A 19,929-nucleotide genomic window follows, 5' to 3' on the forward strand; every position below is an offset into this window, starting at 1 on the left:
TCAATTGTTGATCATGAAGGTACAGATACAGAAGACGTATGTAGAGATTGGCCACAAAAACCTGAAGTATCGCTATTGGTACTAGTACGGAGGGATCACTGGATTAAAGAACACTCTGTGCAGGGATTTGGATTTGACATATGTGGTCCCTTTTATTCCAGCATCTGAGTTTGAATTTTGCTCAGTGGCTTCTAGTAATCTCCAGACTTTTTGAAAACTTTAAGTTTTGGAGTATTAGCTGTCCATTAAGGTGCTCCTTTTGGGAAATCAGTGCTGTAGAAGCATTTTTCTCTATTAGATCATCGAGCACTTGTCAGGGACTGTTTTGTTCACGTGACTGTGCAGGTCTGGGGAGACAAAACCAAGAATTAATTTAAAAAAAGCGGGGGGGGGGTTATTTGCTGGTTACCGGGTCACCATAATTCTTTGATCTGGGTGATTTAGTTTCACGGATTTTCATTTCTTCTTCTCAAACTCCTTGTTTTTCAAATCGTATCTTAGTATATTTTCAGTAGCAATGAGCTGCATACTTTTATAAGGGCAACTTATCAACTCCTTATACATTGATCAAGACATCAAATGGATTCTTGGGTTTGGAAAATAATATCAGGAAACTTCATAAGGCTTGATAGATAGTTACCAATTTAGAGTGTTCCACTCACTATTCAGTAACCATTAATATTCTGCTTTTAGATTTGTCATTTACTCAGTTCCAACATAAAATCCTCCTCTTGTTCGGTTGAGTGGGATTTTGTGGTTTGATCTGTGGGCTTTTTGTTCTGAGAAGATGGAGAGTAATACAACATCTGCTCATGGACTCTTCAAACTGAGAGAGAGAGCAACAAGAAGCAGTGATGGATGAGTCTTTCTGTCCCTATCTTACAAAAAAAAAAGAATACAGTCAGTGTTCTAGATGAATTTACAGAAAACCATTATAAATTCTTGTTCCATTTGCAAATTGTTGTAACAAATGTATGCTATATATAAAGTTTGAAAGTAGTTTCCCAGAAGGGAATTTTAAGGGGATAATTGTCCATAAGTGGAAGGCTGATTGTCTAAAATAAAACATTTCTGCATAATAAATTTATCTTTTCAGGACAATCAAATACATAACAAGTTAACTTCCAATACCACTCTTGAATCAGTGTGCAGCAAGCATGTCGTTTTAAGTGCCAGCACACACAAATAAAATGCTCTGTCGTGAATTTAATTCTCTGCTACATAGACATTTTATTCTTTTTTGTATGTAATAAAAAAAAAATCTATGAGCACAGAAAAGTAACAGATAAATCTCGGCAGAGCCCTTTACAAGTTATCAGGTTATAAAACAATTAATCAGTTTTACTCAGGGACTATGCAGTGTTTAAGAGAAAATCAACAAAACAGAAACAGACAAAAATAAAAGGAAAAGTATCATAAAATAGAAAAGAGAATATTAAATGCTTTTTTTATCCTACCACCTGTGTATTGCAAATACAAACCTAATATAACTGAAATTTTATGTATTTGTGTTTAACTTGGTGTTTGTATTGCTTACACATTTAAAATAAAATATAATAGAGGAGTGTTTGAGGTTTCTCTTTTATATGTTTACTATAACATTTGTTTGTCTCTGTAACCAGAAGGTCTTGCAATATTTTGAGAAAGAGTTGTCAGTATATGAGTAAATCAGTTCTGATAGTTTCCCCCTTGTTTTTAGGGTTTTCTCATTCAGCATTTACATTTGGTATAGAGAGCCATATCAGCCAGTCTAATATAAATGGTGCTCTGGTGCCACCAGCTGCTTTGATTTCCATCATCCAAAAAGGTCTGCAGTATGTAGAGGCTGAAGTCAGTATTAATGAGGTAAGGAGGTTTCTTGTTGCCTACAAAAGCATTATGTGCTTGCTTACATTACATTTGAATACTAGTATTTTTTTCTTAACTCTCTTGTGTCCTATTTATTTACTTTTACTTCAGATTCCTTACTGCTGGTGTTCACCATGACTCCACTGGTGGAACCAGAATGGAGTGACATAACTGTGTAGGGGTTCTGCCCAGTGCAGCCACACAACACCAGGCATGGTGTGCTGGCTCATTGCTTAAAGGTCCGTTATCTGTAGAGTTTTTTTCCCTAATATAATGTTGTAGTTAATCCAGAAAATACGCACACTATACAATAATAGTACAAAAGAACAAGAATTCTTAACTTCTGTTTGAAGGTTTTCGTTCCATGGTGAACTGAGATTAATGATAGGCAAACATCTAAAGGTTCTGGGGTTCAGTTTGGAGAATACTCCAAAAGCTTTGGGACTCATTCAAATTCTTTAAGATTTCCTACCTCCCCTTTCAACTTGGGGGCAGTCTCCCTCTTACCATCACCTACCCGCCAACAGGCCCGGAAACTTCCTTTTCTTTGAATTGTTGCTCCCATCTCAAGCAGTGGCATCAGGATTTTCAGTAAACTGCCTTGTTTGTTGGGATTTCCAAAGTATATGTTGTGTCCTTAATGAAAGTACTGGGGAAGTCCCAGCTTCAGTAGAGAGGCTCAAGAGAGGAGAGGCTACAGGGTTCCACCAATTATTGTAGCCACAGCCCCTGTTAAGGTTAGATGGGGGGAGATGGGGGTGAGGAGGGAGAGGAGAAGAGCCATACTGCTCTAACTGTCAGGGGCCTGCCATTGGGGATGGCTCATGGAGAGAAAGGAAGGGCTTACTAAATGGAGAAAACATTTGAATTTGGTTAGGACAGGAATGATGAACATGCCCAGGAGACTCCTATTTTGCCTGAAGTGGCTTATTGATCTCTAGTCGGATCTATTATACATGATGCTTCCATGATTATTCCATGAGTATGTTTCCAGCAGTGGAGAAAGATGCATATCTAAAAGGCTGATCCTGCAAGGTATCAGCTTCTTGCGGTAGAGGCCTTTATATTTCTCAATTAAGCTATGGCATACAAACGGATTTTGCATCAATTCTGGTGTCCCCACAGTCTCTCTCGGGTCTTTGAGTTGGTTTAGCTGCAGCTTCCACAGCTTGAGTGAAGGAAATCCATTTCCTCAGGAAGGGTCATAAAAACAAAGCAAGTGCACAGAACAGGAGAAGGAGAACCTCTGTTTATCACTAGGAATCCCTCTAGGTTCTAAAAATAGACCCTCATAAGGGTCTAGTATAAGAGACTATTTTTGACTGGGTCTCGCCCGTTTCATGATAAAATTCTTTGTTGTTTTTAAATTATGCTAAATTATGCTAACACTGTTTAAAAAGAAAAAGAAACAAAAACTACTCAAAGCTCCAATATTGTGTTTATGGAAAATGTCATAGGACTTCATAAGCCGTAGTCTAAACTTGCAATGTATGCGGCTCTTGAAACGTATAGTTGGATTTTTTTTGCTGCAATCCCTCATGTTTGAAATGATATTCATAAGTAGCTTACAAAAGGTTATTTCAAATGAAAGGCGCATAACTTTTGATCCCAGAGCCTCTGGGAGGCCTACCATGGCTTGTTTACTCACTATATATGATCACTCCAACTTTTGAGTAAAATTCCAGGCATAACCGCAGAGAAGTAAATGATGACATGTTCTGTATAGCATTTCTCTCTGCACTTGTGACTGGTTTTATATTAAATTACAATTTTTGGAATGCATAGTTTTTCCTGGAATTTTTGATGTTAATGACCGCTAACATTTGGTGTTATCTTTTCTGTGTGTTTTTCCTCTCCCCAAATTAGGATGGTACCTTGTTTGACGGTAGGCCAATAGAGTCTCTCTCACTGATAGATGCAGTAATGCCTGATGTGGTACAAACAAGACAACAGGCCTACAGAGATAAACTTGCACAACAACAGGCAGCAGCTGCCGCCGCTGCAGCTGCCACTAACCAACAGGGCTCTGCAAAAAATGGAGAAAATACTGCAAACGGCGAGGAGAATGGAGCGCACACTATAGCAAGTAAGTTGAGGCAGAAAAAGATCTCCGCCTATGTACACAATTGTGTGGCTATGTCTTTGTTATATATAATAATAATAATAATAATTAATACCTAGTTCTTAGCTAATACTTTTTGTCAGTAGATGCAGCCTCTTATTGTATCTACAGAGTACCCCTCAGATAGTAAATGCATCCATCAGATGAAGGGGCTTGTATATGTAACCCCATGACTTGTGGAGAATAAGTTTATATGTGATACTTTAATAGTCAGTTTCTCTACAGTGTGTGGGGATGGAGACTTCTAAACTCTGGATCATCAATACTGTAGGCCAGATTCTCATTTCCAGCCTGGCTCCTTGTGCCACTGGGGATTATTGCTGTAACTTGCCATCTGAGAATTCCCCCTGGGGTAGGGGAGCTCTCAGCTGGAATAGAGCCATCAGAGGTGACTCCTCTGAGAACTGCTTCTCCTCACCCTCACCCCAGCACGGGGGATAGGGAGCAGGGAGGGCATAACTCCACTCTACCAATCCTCAATTAGTTTAAGTTAGAGTAGTGCCTAGGTTACTCTGCCTCATACCAGTGCCAGCACAGGGTCAGACTGGCTTATTCAATCAACCATCTATACCCAGTTTCCTGGTGGTCAAACCAAGAAGATCGCAACTGCAAAGGAGAAGAATCCAGCCTTGCATGGAAATGTAATATAAATCACTTGGATACCAAAAGATGTGTCTACCTTCTTGCAACAGTACAGATCACGGTTTTCTTGATTCATTATTCAAAGTTATTTGACACAAGTTCTTGCAAATTTTGTTTACTCAGTGGTTTAGTATTGGAGCTGTGCTGTTTAGTTGTGATTGGTCCTATAAATCATAATTTGGGTAAGTTTACTCTTATAATCGGGTTCATAGTGTGAAAGCTCACAGAAAAGAAATTTAGCTTTCTGCATGCATTAATGGAAAGGCTCGATTTACATGAACGTTTTAGTGAAAAAGAATGCAATAGGGCACAAGAGCAGCCAAATAAAATTGTGACTGAATGGTCACTTAAAGCTTGTGCATTATTTGACCAGCTTTACAGTTGCACTTTATTAGTTTCTTTCATTGTTTTTCCAGATTCATTTATTATGGATAATAAAACTGTCTCCGTAAATTTCAAAACTCCATAGTAATATTTCCTTTTTAACTGTGAGTTGTAACCTCAAGCTTTAGAACTGTTTACTAAGCTAGAGTAAAAATATGATATACCAGCAACCCCTACTGGCTGGAACACCAAATCATGTTGATATTGATTCTCTTCAATCAATACAGTTTTTTATATGGTGCTCTAATAGCTTCTTCTCCTCTCACACACAAACACTGACATACACACCGCTAAAACACCTTTACTATTAAATTTAGGCAATGTATGTACAGTGGTTTTGTTTAAACAGTGACTGCCATGGATAAATGTGGAACAGTTTAATGTTTACCTCTCTTTATATTCATCTTGGTTTTCTCCAGGAAAACCCTCTTGATGTGAAATAATATTTTTTAAAATAGGGAAATATTGGTGGTAGCTGGCAATAAAGCTGTTTTTAAATGATGAATTACCCAGAGTATATTTTACAGAACAATGACAATACATGTTGCTTTTCCATGTGGAAGGTATACTGAAATCATAATTTGACAGTAGTTGTCAATATAAGATAAATATCTTGGTTATCAGTGTACCATGTATCAAGAAAACCAAATGTCTGCATGTTAATTAAGATCATTTTTAGAAGTGAAGGGGCTGAAATGTTGATTTCACACTCATTTATAGCCATTACTTTAAAGTTAAAATGCAGAAGTTTGATATTTCATGTTCAGTAGAGGCAACTGATTTCACATTCATAAGATAGAAATCAGATACTCTCTTTTATTCATCCATTTAGTACAAGGCCTGACAAATAGAGAGAGTATGTTTTTTTAAATACAATTTTACAGTGATTTTTCAGAAGTGACTATTAACTTTGGCCTTAGTTTTTGGTGCCCAATGTGAGACACCTTAAAGAGGCTTAAGGGAGGGCTTTTGGTGCTTTTTGTAATTCATGGTCCCTTTACGGTTTCTCAGATTGGATATCTGAATCTGAAATCACTGTTACATTAAAAATCTTAGCCTGTAGGTTCTGTGAATTTACCCTTCCAGAATAAACCTACCAGTTAATATTCAGCACATGAAATATATTACCCCAAGCTGTAAAAATCCAAACTCTCTTCTGTTGTTTTCCATAATTCAGATAATCATACGGATATGATGGAAGTGGATGGAGATGTTGAAATCCCTCCTAACAAAGCAGTGGTGCTGCGTGGTCATGAATCTGAAGTATTCATCTGCGCCTGGAACCCCGTTAGCGACCTTCTGGCCTCAGGGTATGTTTTCACAAAAGGAAGCAAAAATGGCAGTTTTCATTGCAACTTGGTATTCATATACTTTGCAAACACAGTACTCTATGCCCATTAGACAGTATCTCTTCTGCCACTCTCTTGAAGTTGCTGACATTAGAACTTTTTTACCCCGACGTACAATTTTCCCTACAAGGTATGAGCGCCTGGCAGCATACAGCTGCCAGAAGATTTTCAGTGCACTCAGGTGAACTTTAAATGTTATATCCTAACTATCAAGAGTGTTGAGTGCTTGCTCCAAATACTGGGGATACTGTCCATCAATTATGTATTTCTGACTAACTGACCTTCCCCAATATGGGTGGAGGGGGGAAAGGAAGCCAATCAGATTCTCCCCATTCTAGTACCAGTGTGGTATTCACTCCTTTGCAGTCTTTCAGTTCCCCCCTTCATTGTTCCTACCCTGGGCCTCTTCTTTTGCCTCCTGTCAGGAGCTGAATGGCAGCTTCTAACGGCTGCCTCCCTGCTTGTGGCAGAAGCAGAGTTGGTTTTCCATCAGTGAAAACTATGGCCTTGTATTGCCAGGGTGAGAAATACAGCAAGGACACGCAAGACAAATATAAGGCGGATAAAAGGTGGAGACTTTCCAGCCGAGATCAGGACTGTTGCAAGTATGCCAGTGCACTCAGACCTTGAAGAAGGCACTGACTCTTGCTGTGTCTTATCTGTAAGATGGAATAGTAACACTTTGCCCACCTCACATAAATGATCTAAAGATTAAATCATTTAACGTTCAGAACGCTCTATATAGTACATGTAAATCTATTACTTTGTACTATAGATCAGTAGTGGTTGGATTTTTTTCTAATAATCTTAAACAACCAGGTTACCTAATCATTATCTCCTTTAAAAACTTAATTATTATACCTTCCAGTACTTGAGGTGTATGTGATAATCTAGATATTCTGATGCTAATGTATAGGGGGTGGGAAGAGAACAATGTTAGGATTTGTTTTGGAAAAATTGACAAATCTTACAGATTTGCTCTGTCAGGGAGGGGAAAGCCTGCAGAATAAAATTTCTGACTGGAAACCAAATGTGTATATGAGAAGTAAGACTGCTCCTATGAGTCTGATCACACCAGACTATTATAACTGTCCCTGAAGTGACTGTAACTGGGACCTACTCTCAGATCTACTGACTTTTTTTTCACTGATGTGTTTTTGAATGTTTTATGGAAAATATATTTACAACGTTTTTAAAATCAAGTTTCTAAAGGGGTACCACACTATATGTCTGTGCTTCTTGAAGAGGACACGGTCCTTTCTGTCGTTATGAATTAATTTGATGTTATGTTCTTTGCTTAGATCTGGAGATTCCACAGCACGGATATGGAACCTCAGTGAAAACAGCACCAGTGGCTCCACGCAGCTGGTACTCCGACATTGTATACGAGAAGGAGGGCAAGATGTACCAAGCAACAAAGATGTGACATCCCTGGATTGGAATGTAAGTGGAAATTACAAGTGCTCGAAATACCCTGAGGAAAAAAAATGCAATTTTGCAGTCAAATGCTCAGGATATATCTGCACTGGAACTGGAGGTGTAATTTCCAATTTGGATAGATGAATGCATGCTAGCTTTGCTCAAGCTAACATGCTGCTAAAAATGGCAGCGCAGCTGCAGTGGGTCAAACTAACCACCTGTACCTAGAGTCTGAGGGCTTGTCTATACATACAGCACATCAGCAGTGGTTCATGAAGACACTGTCTACACCAATGGGAGAGTTTCTCCTGCCAACAGAGATACTCCACCTCCCCGAGAGGCAGTAGCTATGTCAACAGGAGAATGCCATCGACATAGCACTGTCTACACCAGGAGTTCAGCTGGTATAATTGTGTCGCTCAGGGATGTGGATTTTCTGCACCCCTGAGAGAGACACATATACTGACGTAAGCCTGCAGCGTAGACCAAGCCTCAGATAGCACTGGCAGGTAGCTCACCCAGGCCACCATAGCTACACTGCTACTGTTAGCATACGAGCTTGATCATCTACCCAAGCTGGAAATTACACCTCTGGTTACAGAATGGACAGAACCCTAAATGACAAGGGTTTTGCATCTTCTGTTATTGCTGCTGAAGTGCTTCTACTTTAGAGTCACATCAGAGTTATATTTTTGTTTTATTGTATGCATCTCTTTTTTTAATATACTGCAGGTTCTGGACTAAATAGCATGACCCTTCTGCAAAACATTTTCTATTTGACGTTTGATCTGAGCCCCTTAGTTTTGAATTGTATAATAAATGTAATCACTTTTTTGCTGACAGAGTGAAGGTACACTTCTAGCAACCGGGTCGTATGATGGATTTGCAAGGATATGGACTAAAGACGGTAATTAAAATGCTTTACATTTCCATTATATTTTTCTGCATAGTGCCTCACAACATGTCTCTCTCATTTCTTGAATGTAATAATTTCAACGTAAATTTTCAGGTAATCTTGCCAGCACCTTAGGGCAACATAAAGGACCTATATTTGCATTAAAATGGAACAAGAAAGGAAACTTCATTTTAAGTGCCGGAGTGGACAAGGTGAGATAATAATTAAAGTTATTTATTTCATGATTAAATTATACATAGCAAACACTAAAATAAGAATTTAGAAGATAATAAAGTCATAGGAAGTATGGATTTATAAAGAAACAATCGTGCTAGATAAACTTGATCATGTGATGTAAATGTATATGTGATGATCATGTGATGTAAACTTAAATGTATACCCAAATTAAAAAACAAAGTAAAAGAACTAAAAAAGAGCCACCGTGGCTTAACAACCATGTAAAAGAAGTAGTGAGAGATAAAATGGCATCTTTTAAAAAGTGGACGTCAAATCCTTGTGAGGTAAATAGAAAGGAGCATAAACGCTGCCAAATTAAGAATAAAAATGTAATAAGAAAAGCCAAAAAGGAGTTGGAAGAACAGCTAGCCAAAAACTCCAAAGGTAATAACAAAATGTTTTAAGTACATCACAAGCAGGAAGCCTGCTAAACAACCAGTGGGGCCACTAGACGAAAGGAGTACTTAAAGACGACAAAGTCATTGTGGAGAAACTAAATGAATTCTTTGCTTCAGTCTTCACGGCTGAGGATGTTAGGGAGATTCCCAAACCTGAGCCATCCTTTGTAGGTGACAAATCTGAGGAATTGTCACAGATTGAAGTGTCATTAGAGGAGGTTTTGGAATTAATTGATAAACACTAACAAGTCACCAGGACCTGATGGCATTCACCCAAGAGTTCTGAAAGAACTCAGATGTGAAATTGCGGAACTATTAACTATGATTTGTAACCTGTCCTTTAAATCAGCTTCTGTACCCAATGACTGGAAGATAGCTAATGTAACGCCAATATTTAAAAAGGGCTCTAGAGGTGATCCTGGAAATTACAGACCGGTAAGTCTAACATCGGTACCGGGCAAATTAGTTGAAACAATAGTAAAGAATAAAATAAATTGTTGGGCAAAGTCAACATGGTTTCTGCAAAGGGAAATCATGTCTTACTAATCTATTAGAGTTCTTTGAGAGGGTCAACAAACATGTGGACAAGGGGGATCCAGTGGACATAGTGTACTTAGATTTCCAGAAAGCCTTTGACAAGGTCCCTCACCAAAGGCTCTTACGTAAATTAAGTTGTCATGGGATAAGAGGGAAGATCCTTTCATGGATTTAGAATTGGTTAAAAGACAGGGGACAAAGGATAGGAATAAATGGTACATTTTCAGAATGGAGAGGCGTAACTAGTGGTGTTCCCCAAGGGTCGGTCCTAGGACCAGTCCTATTCAACTTATTCATAAATGATCTGGAGAAAGGGGTAAAGGTGGCAAAGTTTGAGGTGGCAAAGTTTGCAGATGATACTAAACTGCTCAAGATAGTTAAGACCAAAGCAGACTGTGAAGAACTTCAAAAAGATCTCACAAAACTAAGTGATTGGGCAACAAAATGGAAAATGAAATTTAATGTGGATAAATGTAAAGTAATGCACATTGGAAAAAATAATCCCAACTATACATACAATATGATGGTGGCTAATTTGGCTACAACTAATCAGGAAAGAGATCTTAGAGTCATCGTGGTTAGTTCTCTGAAGACGTCCACGTAGTGTGCAGCAGCAGTCAAAAGAGCGAACAGGCTGTTAGGAATCATTAAAAAAGGGATACAGAATAAGACGGAGAATATCTTATTGCCCTTATATAAATCCATGGTACGCCCACATCTTGAATACTGCGTATAGATGTGGTCCCCTCATCTCAAAAAAAGGTATACTGGCATTAGAAAAGGTTCAGAAAAGGACAACTAAAATGATTAGGGGTTTGGAATGGGTCCCGTATTTAGAAAGATTAAAGAGACTAGGACTTTTCATCTTGGAAAAGAGGAGACTAAGGGGGGATATGATAGAGGTATATAAAATCAGGAGTGGTGTGGAGAAAGTGAATAAAGAAAAGTTATTTATTTATTCCCATAATATAAGAACTAGGGGCCACCAAATGAAATTAATGGGCAGCAGGTTTTAAACAAATAAAAGGAAGTAGTTCTTCACTCAGCGCACAGTCAACCTGTGGAACTCCTTGCCTGCGGGGATTGTGAAGGCTAGGACTATAACAGGGTTAAAAAAGAACTAGATAACTTCCATGAATTTAAGTCCATTAATGGCTAATAGCCAGGATAGGTAAGGAGTGGTGTCTCTAGCCTCTGTTTGTCAGAGGGTGGAGATGGATGGCAGGAGAGAGATCAGTTGACCATTACCTGTTAGGTTCACTCTCTGGGGCACCTGGCATTGGGCACTATTGGTAGACAGGATACTGGGCTGGATGGACCTTTGGTATGACCCAATATAGCCATTCTTATGTTGGAAAATTAGTTGATGATTTGAATGCAGTGGATAAAATGGGCCTGGTTCTCTTTGTTATAACAATGTAAATCAACAGTAACTCCCCTGAAGTCAGTAACATTACACCAGTGTAAAACCAATGTATCTAAGATTTATTTTCTGAGGTACAGTATCAAGTCCTTTATTATCTCGAAAAATGGAAGAATGAAAAATGGCAATGTATCTAAATGGGGGGAAGTGGCCAGTGCCGCGGCGATCATTGCTGAATCAGGTTTTAGACCACATCTTTAAGAAAAATAAAAAGAGGTAAACAATACAGCAATTTAAATTGAAAGCTGTTTCTGAATTGAGAGGTTTTTCAGACAGTAGTTAGAACAGGAGGTACTGAAGGGTAGAAACATAAAGGACTGAGAGGGATTGTTTAGGATTTTCGGGGCTTATAACTCAGAGTGGAGGTACGAAATTGTGCAAAGGTAAATGCAGGCTTTGCTGTCAGGAAAAATTTGATTATATCCAGTTAGATATTGAACTATCTCCCAAAAGAGGAGGTAGAAACCTCATTGCTTCAGTCATTTAAAACTCAACTGGAGAATGCAACTGAGAATATAGTGTAAGAAAATATTCTGCATTGTCTGGGAGATGAAAAGATTTAAGGATCATGGATTCCGTGAACTAACTTCTGTAAGAAAATATCAGGTCTGTTCATGCTTTCATTGAATGCAGTGACAAAATTCTCACTAACTTCTGTCACAGTAGAATCAGGCCCATAGGATATAATATAGGATAGTTAATATTATAGTTATAGTTATAATATAGGATAGTTGACTTACTCGTATGAAATATTTGTATAGCAGAAAGATGCCAGTATTGGCAAACTGTTCAAAGAAGAGTTTAGAAGAAGGTAACAGAAATAATTTAGGAGCTGAAGAGTTTGATTTATGAGAATAGATTTAAAAGCTGTAAATATTTTTAGCTCTTCTAAGTGTCAGTAACATAGAGCACATAATGGCCTACAAATATTTGAAGTTAAAGGAATTGTTTGCAGTAAGACAAAAAGGTATAATTATGAGTAATGTGATGAAGTTAAAAAGAGAAAAAATTAAGATGCAGTCAGGAATTGCTTGCTTCCTGGCAATTAAAATATATTAGGGTAGTCTTTGAAAGGAAGTGGTAGAAGACCCATTGTTTGGGACATGTGAAACTAGACTTGATAAAACACTAGAAAATGTATAATAGTGACCAATCCCGGCCAGCAGGAAGATGGGAGTAGAGGACCTAATAGAAGTTAATGATGGAAAAGACCTATGATTTGTAGCAATTTTACAAGTTTGTTTATTTTTTAACTCAGACCACAATTATTTGGGATGCCCATACTGGAGAAGCGAAGCAGCAGTTTCCCTTTCATTCTGGTAAGTACTTCTCTGCAGGTGACAGCTCAGATTGATCAAAAACAGAACAAAAAGTTTTAAAACGTTAATGTGCTGGGCTTTTTAAAATCTAATATACCTATTTATAGCTTGTTAATTTTGATCTGACCGCACAGAAACTGTCCGAGTAGTATACCTTTTGCGAAACAAATTTTGTGTGTCTGCTACCGTCATTGATAACCTGTATTTCAATCTGTTACGTTGTATGTGGGGAAAAACTATAATAGACGTGTATTATTGTCAACTGGCATGTCCCTCTTGCTAAATAAAACAATAATGAAAACTAACTTTTATATCATCTGTGTGGGTTTATTTAAGAACTTACCCAAAATGAAGATCTGTGTTTGTGTTTTATATCTTTATTTATGATGATCCAGAATTAAAATAGTTTTATTTAAAAATCAAAACAGACAAGTCCATTTCATTATTTTTTTTACCTCTGGTGGCTTGGGAGATGGAGCAGACGAAACAAAGAATGTCATTTGGCACCTCTTCAGAACTCCCTCATATTTTTCCACCTTTGTGACTCCCCTAACTTCATGGACTTAATGGCATGGCAACAACCAGAGGGGTCACTACTGACTAACGTAAAGCTTTCACGGCTACCTGGGAGGAGCTGGGAGTGGTATTTGCGATGAGCTTCCAGCTCCTGCCAGCTGGGGTGCAAAGACCATGATTAAGTCTCAAATTTGGATTGATTCATAGTGGCTTATTGTGCTATTAGACATCAATGTTTGTCTTGCCTTCTGTATAATTGTTTCATTTCAGATATGTTCCCTGTTTTGATTCTTTCCTATTAAACTTAGTTTCATGTGTCTATCTTAAACTGCATTTGCTGGTTACATTTCCCACTGCTCTAACGTGTTTAAAACCCTTTGTTAATTCTTTCGACTTGATTTAGTCACTCCCTGTTGGCATTTGTTCCAAGTTACAAAGCTGATGCACTGAAGATTCACAGATCAAACCTTTCTAAAGTATATATCTTATCTTAAATATCTCTCATTTTTCTAGCACCAGCACTAGATGTTGACTGGCAGAGTAACAACACATTTGCTTCTTGCAGCACAGATATGTGTATTCATGTCTGTAAATTAGGACAAGATAGACCCATCAAAACCTTCCAGGGTCACACAGTAAGTAGTGACTTGGTTTCTATATACTGAATGAAGTTTTAAAATCTCCTTATTACTTACTTTTTTTGAAAATGTGTGTTTGCTATTTGATAGTATCAGTATATTATTAGCAGTATTAATCAGAGATCGGGGCTGTATTGTGCTAGGCACTGCATGCATGTATAACATCCAACCAGTCTTTGGCAAGAGAGAATAGGGGGATACCACAAACTGGGTAGTCTGTACAAGGTAACAGTGAAATATTTATGATTAGAGTAATCAGCAGTCACAGCACACCAGCTGCCTTACCATTGTCAAATGATTGTTTGGCACCACAACATAGGTGAACTTCAAAGAGAGAGCTGAAGAAGAGTAATGTGGTGGCTTTGAGATGCACCTATGCAGAAGAAGGCACAAAGGTGCTTTGGGAAAATTTGACTATTGGGCAATAAAGGTTGGTATTTCTGGTGGAGTGGAAATGGGAGTTGATAGTATTCTGAAATGTAGCTGTACAAGCACTCATATTAACTGTCTAACTTTATTTTTGTAAGCTGTCGTTTATAATGGAAACAAAGACTTCAACTTTACTTTCATTATTCAATTTTAGAATGAAGTAAATGCAATCAAATGGGATCCGACTGGTAATCTTCTGGCATCCTGCTCTGATGACATGACTTTAAAGGTAACTGCAATTTTGGACAATAGTACATTTTCATAGCGATCGTACACTGCAACCTCTCTGTGTGTTTGTAGAGCTCTCTCATGTGCACTACGAGCCTTGCTATTTAGTAATTCAGGAATTTTAATGTCCTTTTATTTTTTAATATTTGTACTTTTTTAAAAACCTGACTCAGACATTCCTAAAATCTCTCTATTAGTTAAAGACAGACTTCCATTCAAAGGGCCCAACCCTGTGAACTTATGCATTCATTTCACAGTAATTTGAGTATAATTTACTATATACATGTAGCAGTTTACAGGATCGGGCCCATTAATAATTGCGCCATCACTTACACTTGTAGTTACAAAGAAGTTGCTCAGTCATGCTCAAAGAGAAATGTTACAATCAATGTAGTGTATGGGTTATGTAGGACCAGGCTGCAGCTAGCTCCTGTGCTGGCTTTCTTCATAGCTGTCTTAATATTAGTAGTGGTACTATCATAGCACCTAGAGCTCCAGGTATGGACCAGGCCCTCATTGTGGTAGGTGCTGCACAAATACAGAACAGAAAGGCAGCCCCTGTCCAAAGAGCTTTACCGTTTAAGTATTAGGCAAGAGATAAGATGAAAACAGACAGAGTGATGGGGAAGTACAAGGAAACAAGGAGGCAGTATTGATTATCATGACAGACAACGGTTTCAGCACATCAGCAGCCTATTCATTATCAGGTTTTTCTGCAGGCATCATGGCAGAGGAGAGTTTGAAGGAGGATAATGAGTTAGCGGATCTTTACAGGGACCTTCTCCCATGCACATGGGGTAATGTGGGAAAAAGCATAAAGGTGCTTGCTTGAGAATTTAACAAGTGAGCAGCAGCGTCTGTCATCATGCAGCCTGTCTATTCCAGGGTCTGCCTCCCATGCAAGTCCTAGTAAATGGGTCTAAAAAGACATTCTCAGGATGGCCATGTTTACCATATTGCTTGCTACCCAGTTTCCCTGAAAGATTGTCTGCAATCCGCTGGCCTTGCTGACTCAACCGGATTTGTGCACATGAATAATTCACAGCTGCATGACACCTTACAACACAGCTTGTGTAACTGGGGGAAATTATGGAACAAAATAGATTAGTATAAAGGGTCTGTCATTGCATTAGGAGTCAGAGCTTAGATACCACGGTGGTAGGTACCTTAGAAAAACTGAAGATGGACTTGAATTGACTTGAATGCCCCTACCATTCTCATTTTAGAGTTGGCTTTATATAACAGAAATATGCAAATAGATACTGCGAACGTTTCAAACCAGAAAAACTCTGTTGTTTGTATTTTATTTATTTATTAAAAGGGCCTGGTGTACTCTGCAGCTCATTCTCATGGTGCCTTTCACCTCCAGGTTGCTGCTTCACATCTAAACTAGGTTGACAGCAATCTCTTCATTTCACAAGCTGTCTGATGATCTAGTGGTCTTCCAGTGGGGTTACTATTGGATAGATATCTCCATCATTAAATCCCCTATTGCAGTTAGCAAACTTATTGGCCTTTCTCAACAGAGTCCAAGGAGTGAACGGGAAAGAAGATTGAACTACTCTTTTTAAACATGTTGTTTCCACGTTATGTTTGAGGCACCTGGATATGGTGGTGTGGGGAGCCTTAGACTGATGATGCCAATGTGTTTTCAAACCAGTGGATAAAATGAAGACTTTAGTCTCTAGGGTTCTTCATACAGAAACTTTTACTGGTGCTGAATGTTCTTCACAGTGAGGGAAAAGGAACTAGATTTTATTTTTTGATCCAGCCATTTTAAATCAGAAATATAATAAAATCTTTCCTCTCTCCCCTCCTGGTGCCCACTGTCTTTAAAAGGATTCTGATTCAGGAAAGCATCTTAACTTTAAACACATGTTTAAGTGCTGGCCATAACAGAGATGGACTTAGGAGTATGTTTAAATGCTTTCCAGAGTCAGGGCTAAAGCAAGGTGAGCTAAAATGATACCAAATTAGATATCATTAAAGGGAAAAAATTGCACTTGTACAAATAACCTGAATGAATATCAAGTTTCAAATGTATGCAAGGCTTTATGAACACTCCCCAAGCAGTTTTTGTAATGAAAACACAAACCCTTAAAGGAATACTTTGTTTTGTTTGTTTTATTATTTGTATTATAATAGCATGTAGGAGCCCTAGTCATGGATTGGGATCCTATTGTGCTGTACAACCCCAGAACAAAAAGTTGATCCCTGCCCAATCTAAGTAAAGTCTTATTGCCCCACCAAGTCGAACACCTTAACAGTTTTGCATTATGCATATATTATTCTGTTTGAAGAAGTATATTTCTCCAATATCCTTTTCTGCATCCTATCATAGTAGCACAAAGTCTATTTAAAAACAAAGCTCAGTGATAACCGTGATCGTTCACACAACCTTGACACAAACACCACTATATGCTTACCTTATCTTCACATGTGACCATTGACTTCAGTGGTCTTCGGATCAGACTTGCAATGAGCATGGACGCATTTGTTTAAGTAGGAAATATTGCATGTCACTCCTTTGTTTAGTTTTTAATCCCATGCTGTTCTGATAACTTAAAGAAAACAGACACCTGTCTCCACTATAAAACAACCAGCGATGGTGCATGATGTGGGTGGCCTAAAAAGCTGTCAGTTGGGCCTTGTTAGCTGTGAGTAAGGAAGAGGGTGGGAGAATTACTATGTTCTAGTGTAGTGTTTAATACCTTAAACATAATCTGTTTTTTCCTTCCATTTTTTACCCTAGATCTGGAGTATGAAACAAGATAGTTGTGTCCATGATTTACAAGCACACAACAAAGAAATTTATACTATCAAATGGAGTCCTACAGGACCAGGAACAAACAATCCAAATGCCAATCTTATGTTAGCAAGGTAATATTTAATCCTTCTATCATACCAGTCAAGAAGTTGACCATTTCCTCCCCCCACCCCACCCCCTTTCTTTTTTGCCTTCTGTAAATGTATGTTTTGCAATACATTTTAACAGCGCAGGAAGGAGCACTAATGGACCTCTACTTTAAGAGATACTCTGGCATTAAAGAAGAGATTTTAACATCATCAAAAGAAAAAAAATTGAATAAAATTGAAATTTAATCCTTCTGTTTTTCCTTTGGCAGTGCATCCTTTGATTCTACTGTTAGGTTATGGGATGTAGACAGAGGAATTTGTATCCACACTTTAACGAAACATCAAGAACCTGTGTACAGTGTAGCTTTCAGCCCTGATGGCAGGTACCTGGCCAGTGGCTCTTTTGACAAATGTGTTCACATCTGGAATACACAGGTACATGCTGTTTTTATATGAACCAGTTTGTTTGATTGATGTGTTTCAGGCTTACTCAATGGATCATATATTGTTCTAAAGCTGTTTCAGATGCTGTAGCTTTGTATATTCTATATAACTAAATATTAAATATAGTATGTGAAAGTAGCTTTCTTCAGTTCAAATGGGCCTCTTTGCAAATTTTTGACAAGGTAAAACTTAGAACTTAAAATATGACTTTTCTGTGTAAACCACAAACTAATTCTCTGACATGTTTATTCAGTGTCACAGCTTCAGCATAAGGATTCAACACGTGCACGCACGCTGGGGTCTGAAAAGTATAAATATCTGACTTGTTCATACATAGTTAGAGCTATTATCCAAAACAGCTACAGTCAGTGATATATATGATGTTGTTGAATGTGTTGGATCCAGTTCCAGAAAAGAATAACTGTGCATTCAGAAATTCTGAAGTGTAATTGCTGTTTTGCAAGGAGACCTCTGTACTAGGATTGCTAATACTCTGACATAGGATCACAAGGTTTGTGTCACTGAGCTAGTTTTTGATTACAATCACTCCCACAAAAATGCTGAATTTAATTATATAGTGGTCACTTAGTGTGTCTTCCATAGTAACTATACCTCTACCCCGATATAATGCTGTCCTCGAGAGACAAAAAAAATCTCACCGCGCTATAGGTGAGACTGAGTTATATCAAGCTCCTGCCCCCCCCCCCCCGTTTCTTGTTCCCTGACCGCCCCTTTCAGAGACCCCCGTCCCTAATCACCCCCAGGACCCCACCCCCTACCCAACCCCCCTGTCCCCTGACTGTTCCGACCCCTATCCACACACCCCGCCCCCGACAGGCACTCACCGGCAGCAGCGGGAACTGGAGCAACACAGCCCCAGCCCGCTCCACTCCGCCACCTCCCAGCCGCCGCGCTCTGCTTCCTGCCGCCAGTGAGTGTGGGGAGGTTGGGGAAAGGACGCCCACCATGCTCACTTGCGTTGGGAAGCGGAGCGATGCAGCCCCAGCCTTCTCCGCTTTCCTTGCCCTGGTCCCAGCCATGTGTGGGGGGTTGGGAAAGGTCCCACACTCACCTGCGGCGGGAAGCGGAGCACCGCGGCTGGGGCGAGGGAAGCGGAGTGGGCTGCTCCCAGCCCCCTGCTAATCCCCCGGGCCACTCTGGGACTGCAGGGCCCCCAAAAGTGCCCCCCCACAGCTCCTGCCTACCAGACCTTGGGTGTGGGGGGGAGCCCATGACCGCCCCTGAGATCCTCTGCCCCTATCCATCCGCTCGGCCCCAGCCTGGCTCGGCACCCTTAACACGCTGCTCAGAGCAGCGTGTCGGAGCTTTACCGCATTGTATGCGAATCCACGTTCTATCGGGTCACGTTATATCGGGGTAGAGGTGTACTTGAACGAACTCCTATGTTTTGTATAGGAATAAGTTGAAAGTAGCTTTTCTGGTTTACTCTACAACCACCTATTCCAAGAAGCTGTTTAAGGAGTTAAGAATTGTTTCTCTAAACCTTGTCTTGGTGTGAGTTTTGGCCAGTTTATGTGCAGGTAGCTGATATCTCCCAATATTAATGGTTTATTAGACTTTGTTGCCTCTTTGATCTTTCTCAGTATTGTGCACTCAGTATGAGTTTCCTGATCAGGCCAGTAAAGTATCCATACTAGTATATTTGAATTTTTATGACTTGGGAATCAGATCCATACATACTTTACTGAATGAACCTCTTCACTCAGAAATGTTATCTCACTAGATTCTATAGTGACTGATTCTTATGATGGATCACTTCATGATTACCTGGTCTGTTCATTCCTTCCAAAGCACCTGGCGTTGGCCACTATTGGAAGACCGGATACTGGGCTAGATGGACCTTTGGTCTGACCCAGTATGGCCATTCTTATGTTTATGTTCTTATTTACACTCAGGCCCCTTTACACTGCCGTATAGCGAGTATTTCACATGTATGATTATACCTGCCCTCTCCAGTTCATTTGTAATGTCAGTCATATCCTTTTTGGGGTACAGAAATACCATACAATACTTTTTATCATTGACATTTCTAGCAGATGGTAAAGCTACCCAGAAAATGAGTTGTTCACATATTTCATTACAAAGTACAAACTCAAAAATAACTCATAATTGAACTCCATTTCCTCAAAAGTTGCAAAACAAGCCCATTTCAAGTGCAAGATGGCTGTGATATTTCACTGAATTTTGCAGAAAGGCAAAGCATTCTGCATGAAGTTGTCTGAAA

The 19,929-nt window shown here is 39.1% G+C and overlaps 1 protein-coding gene across 3 annotated transcripts in view; it reads left to right on the forward strand.

The window, feature by feature from the left end:
• TBL1XR1 (TBL1X/Y related 1) overlaps positions 1–19,929 on the forward strand; it is a 173,834-nt gene that overhangs the window by 149,668 nt on the left and 4,237 nt on the right. For 2 of the 3 annotated variants that reach the window (XM_074962907.1, XM_074962908.1), the window contains 11 exons: positions 1,700–1,845; positions 3,715–3,934; positions 6,174–6,306; positions 7,647–7,788; positions 8,608–8,671; positions 8,774–8,871; positions 12,513–12,573; positions 13,603–13,724; positions 14,311–14,385; positions 17,137–17,264; positions 17,510–17,675. In XM_074962907.1, the coding sequence (XP_074819008.1) occupies positions 1,700–1,845; positions 3,715–3,934; positions 6,174–6,306; positions 7,647–7,788; positions 8,608–8,671; positions 8,774–8,871; positions 12,513–12,573; positions 13,603–13,724; positions 14,311–14,385; positions 17,137–17,264; positions 17,510–17,675 (1,355 nt within the window). Of the gene's footprint in view, positions 1–1,699; positions 1,846–1,957; positions 2,088–3,714; positions 3,935–6,173; positions 6,307–7,646; positions 7,789–8,607; positions 8,672–8,773; positions 8,872–12,512; positions 12,574–13,602; positions 13,725–14,310; positions 14,386–17,136; positions 17,265–17,509; positions 17,676–19,929 lie in introns of those variants that run through there. The other variant, XM_074962909.1, reaches the window with a different exon arrangement.

This window comes from Natator depressus, chromosome 9, assembly GCF_965152275.1.
Source record: "Natator depressus isolate rNatDep1 chromosome 9, rNatDep2.hap1, whole genome shotgun sequence".
Lineage (NCBI taxonomy): Eukaryota > Metazoa > Chordata > Testudines > Cheloniidae > Natator > Natator depressus.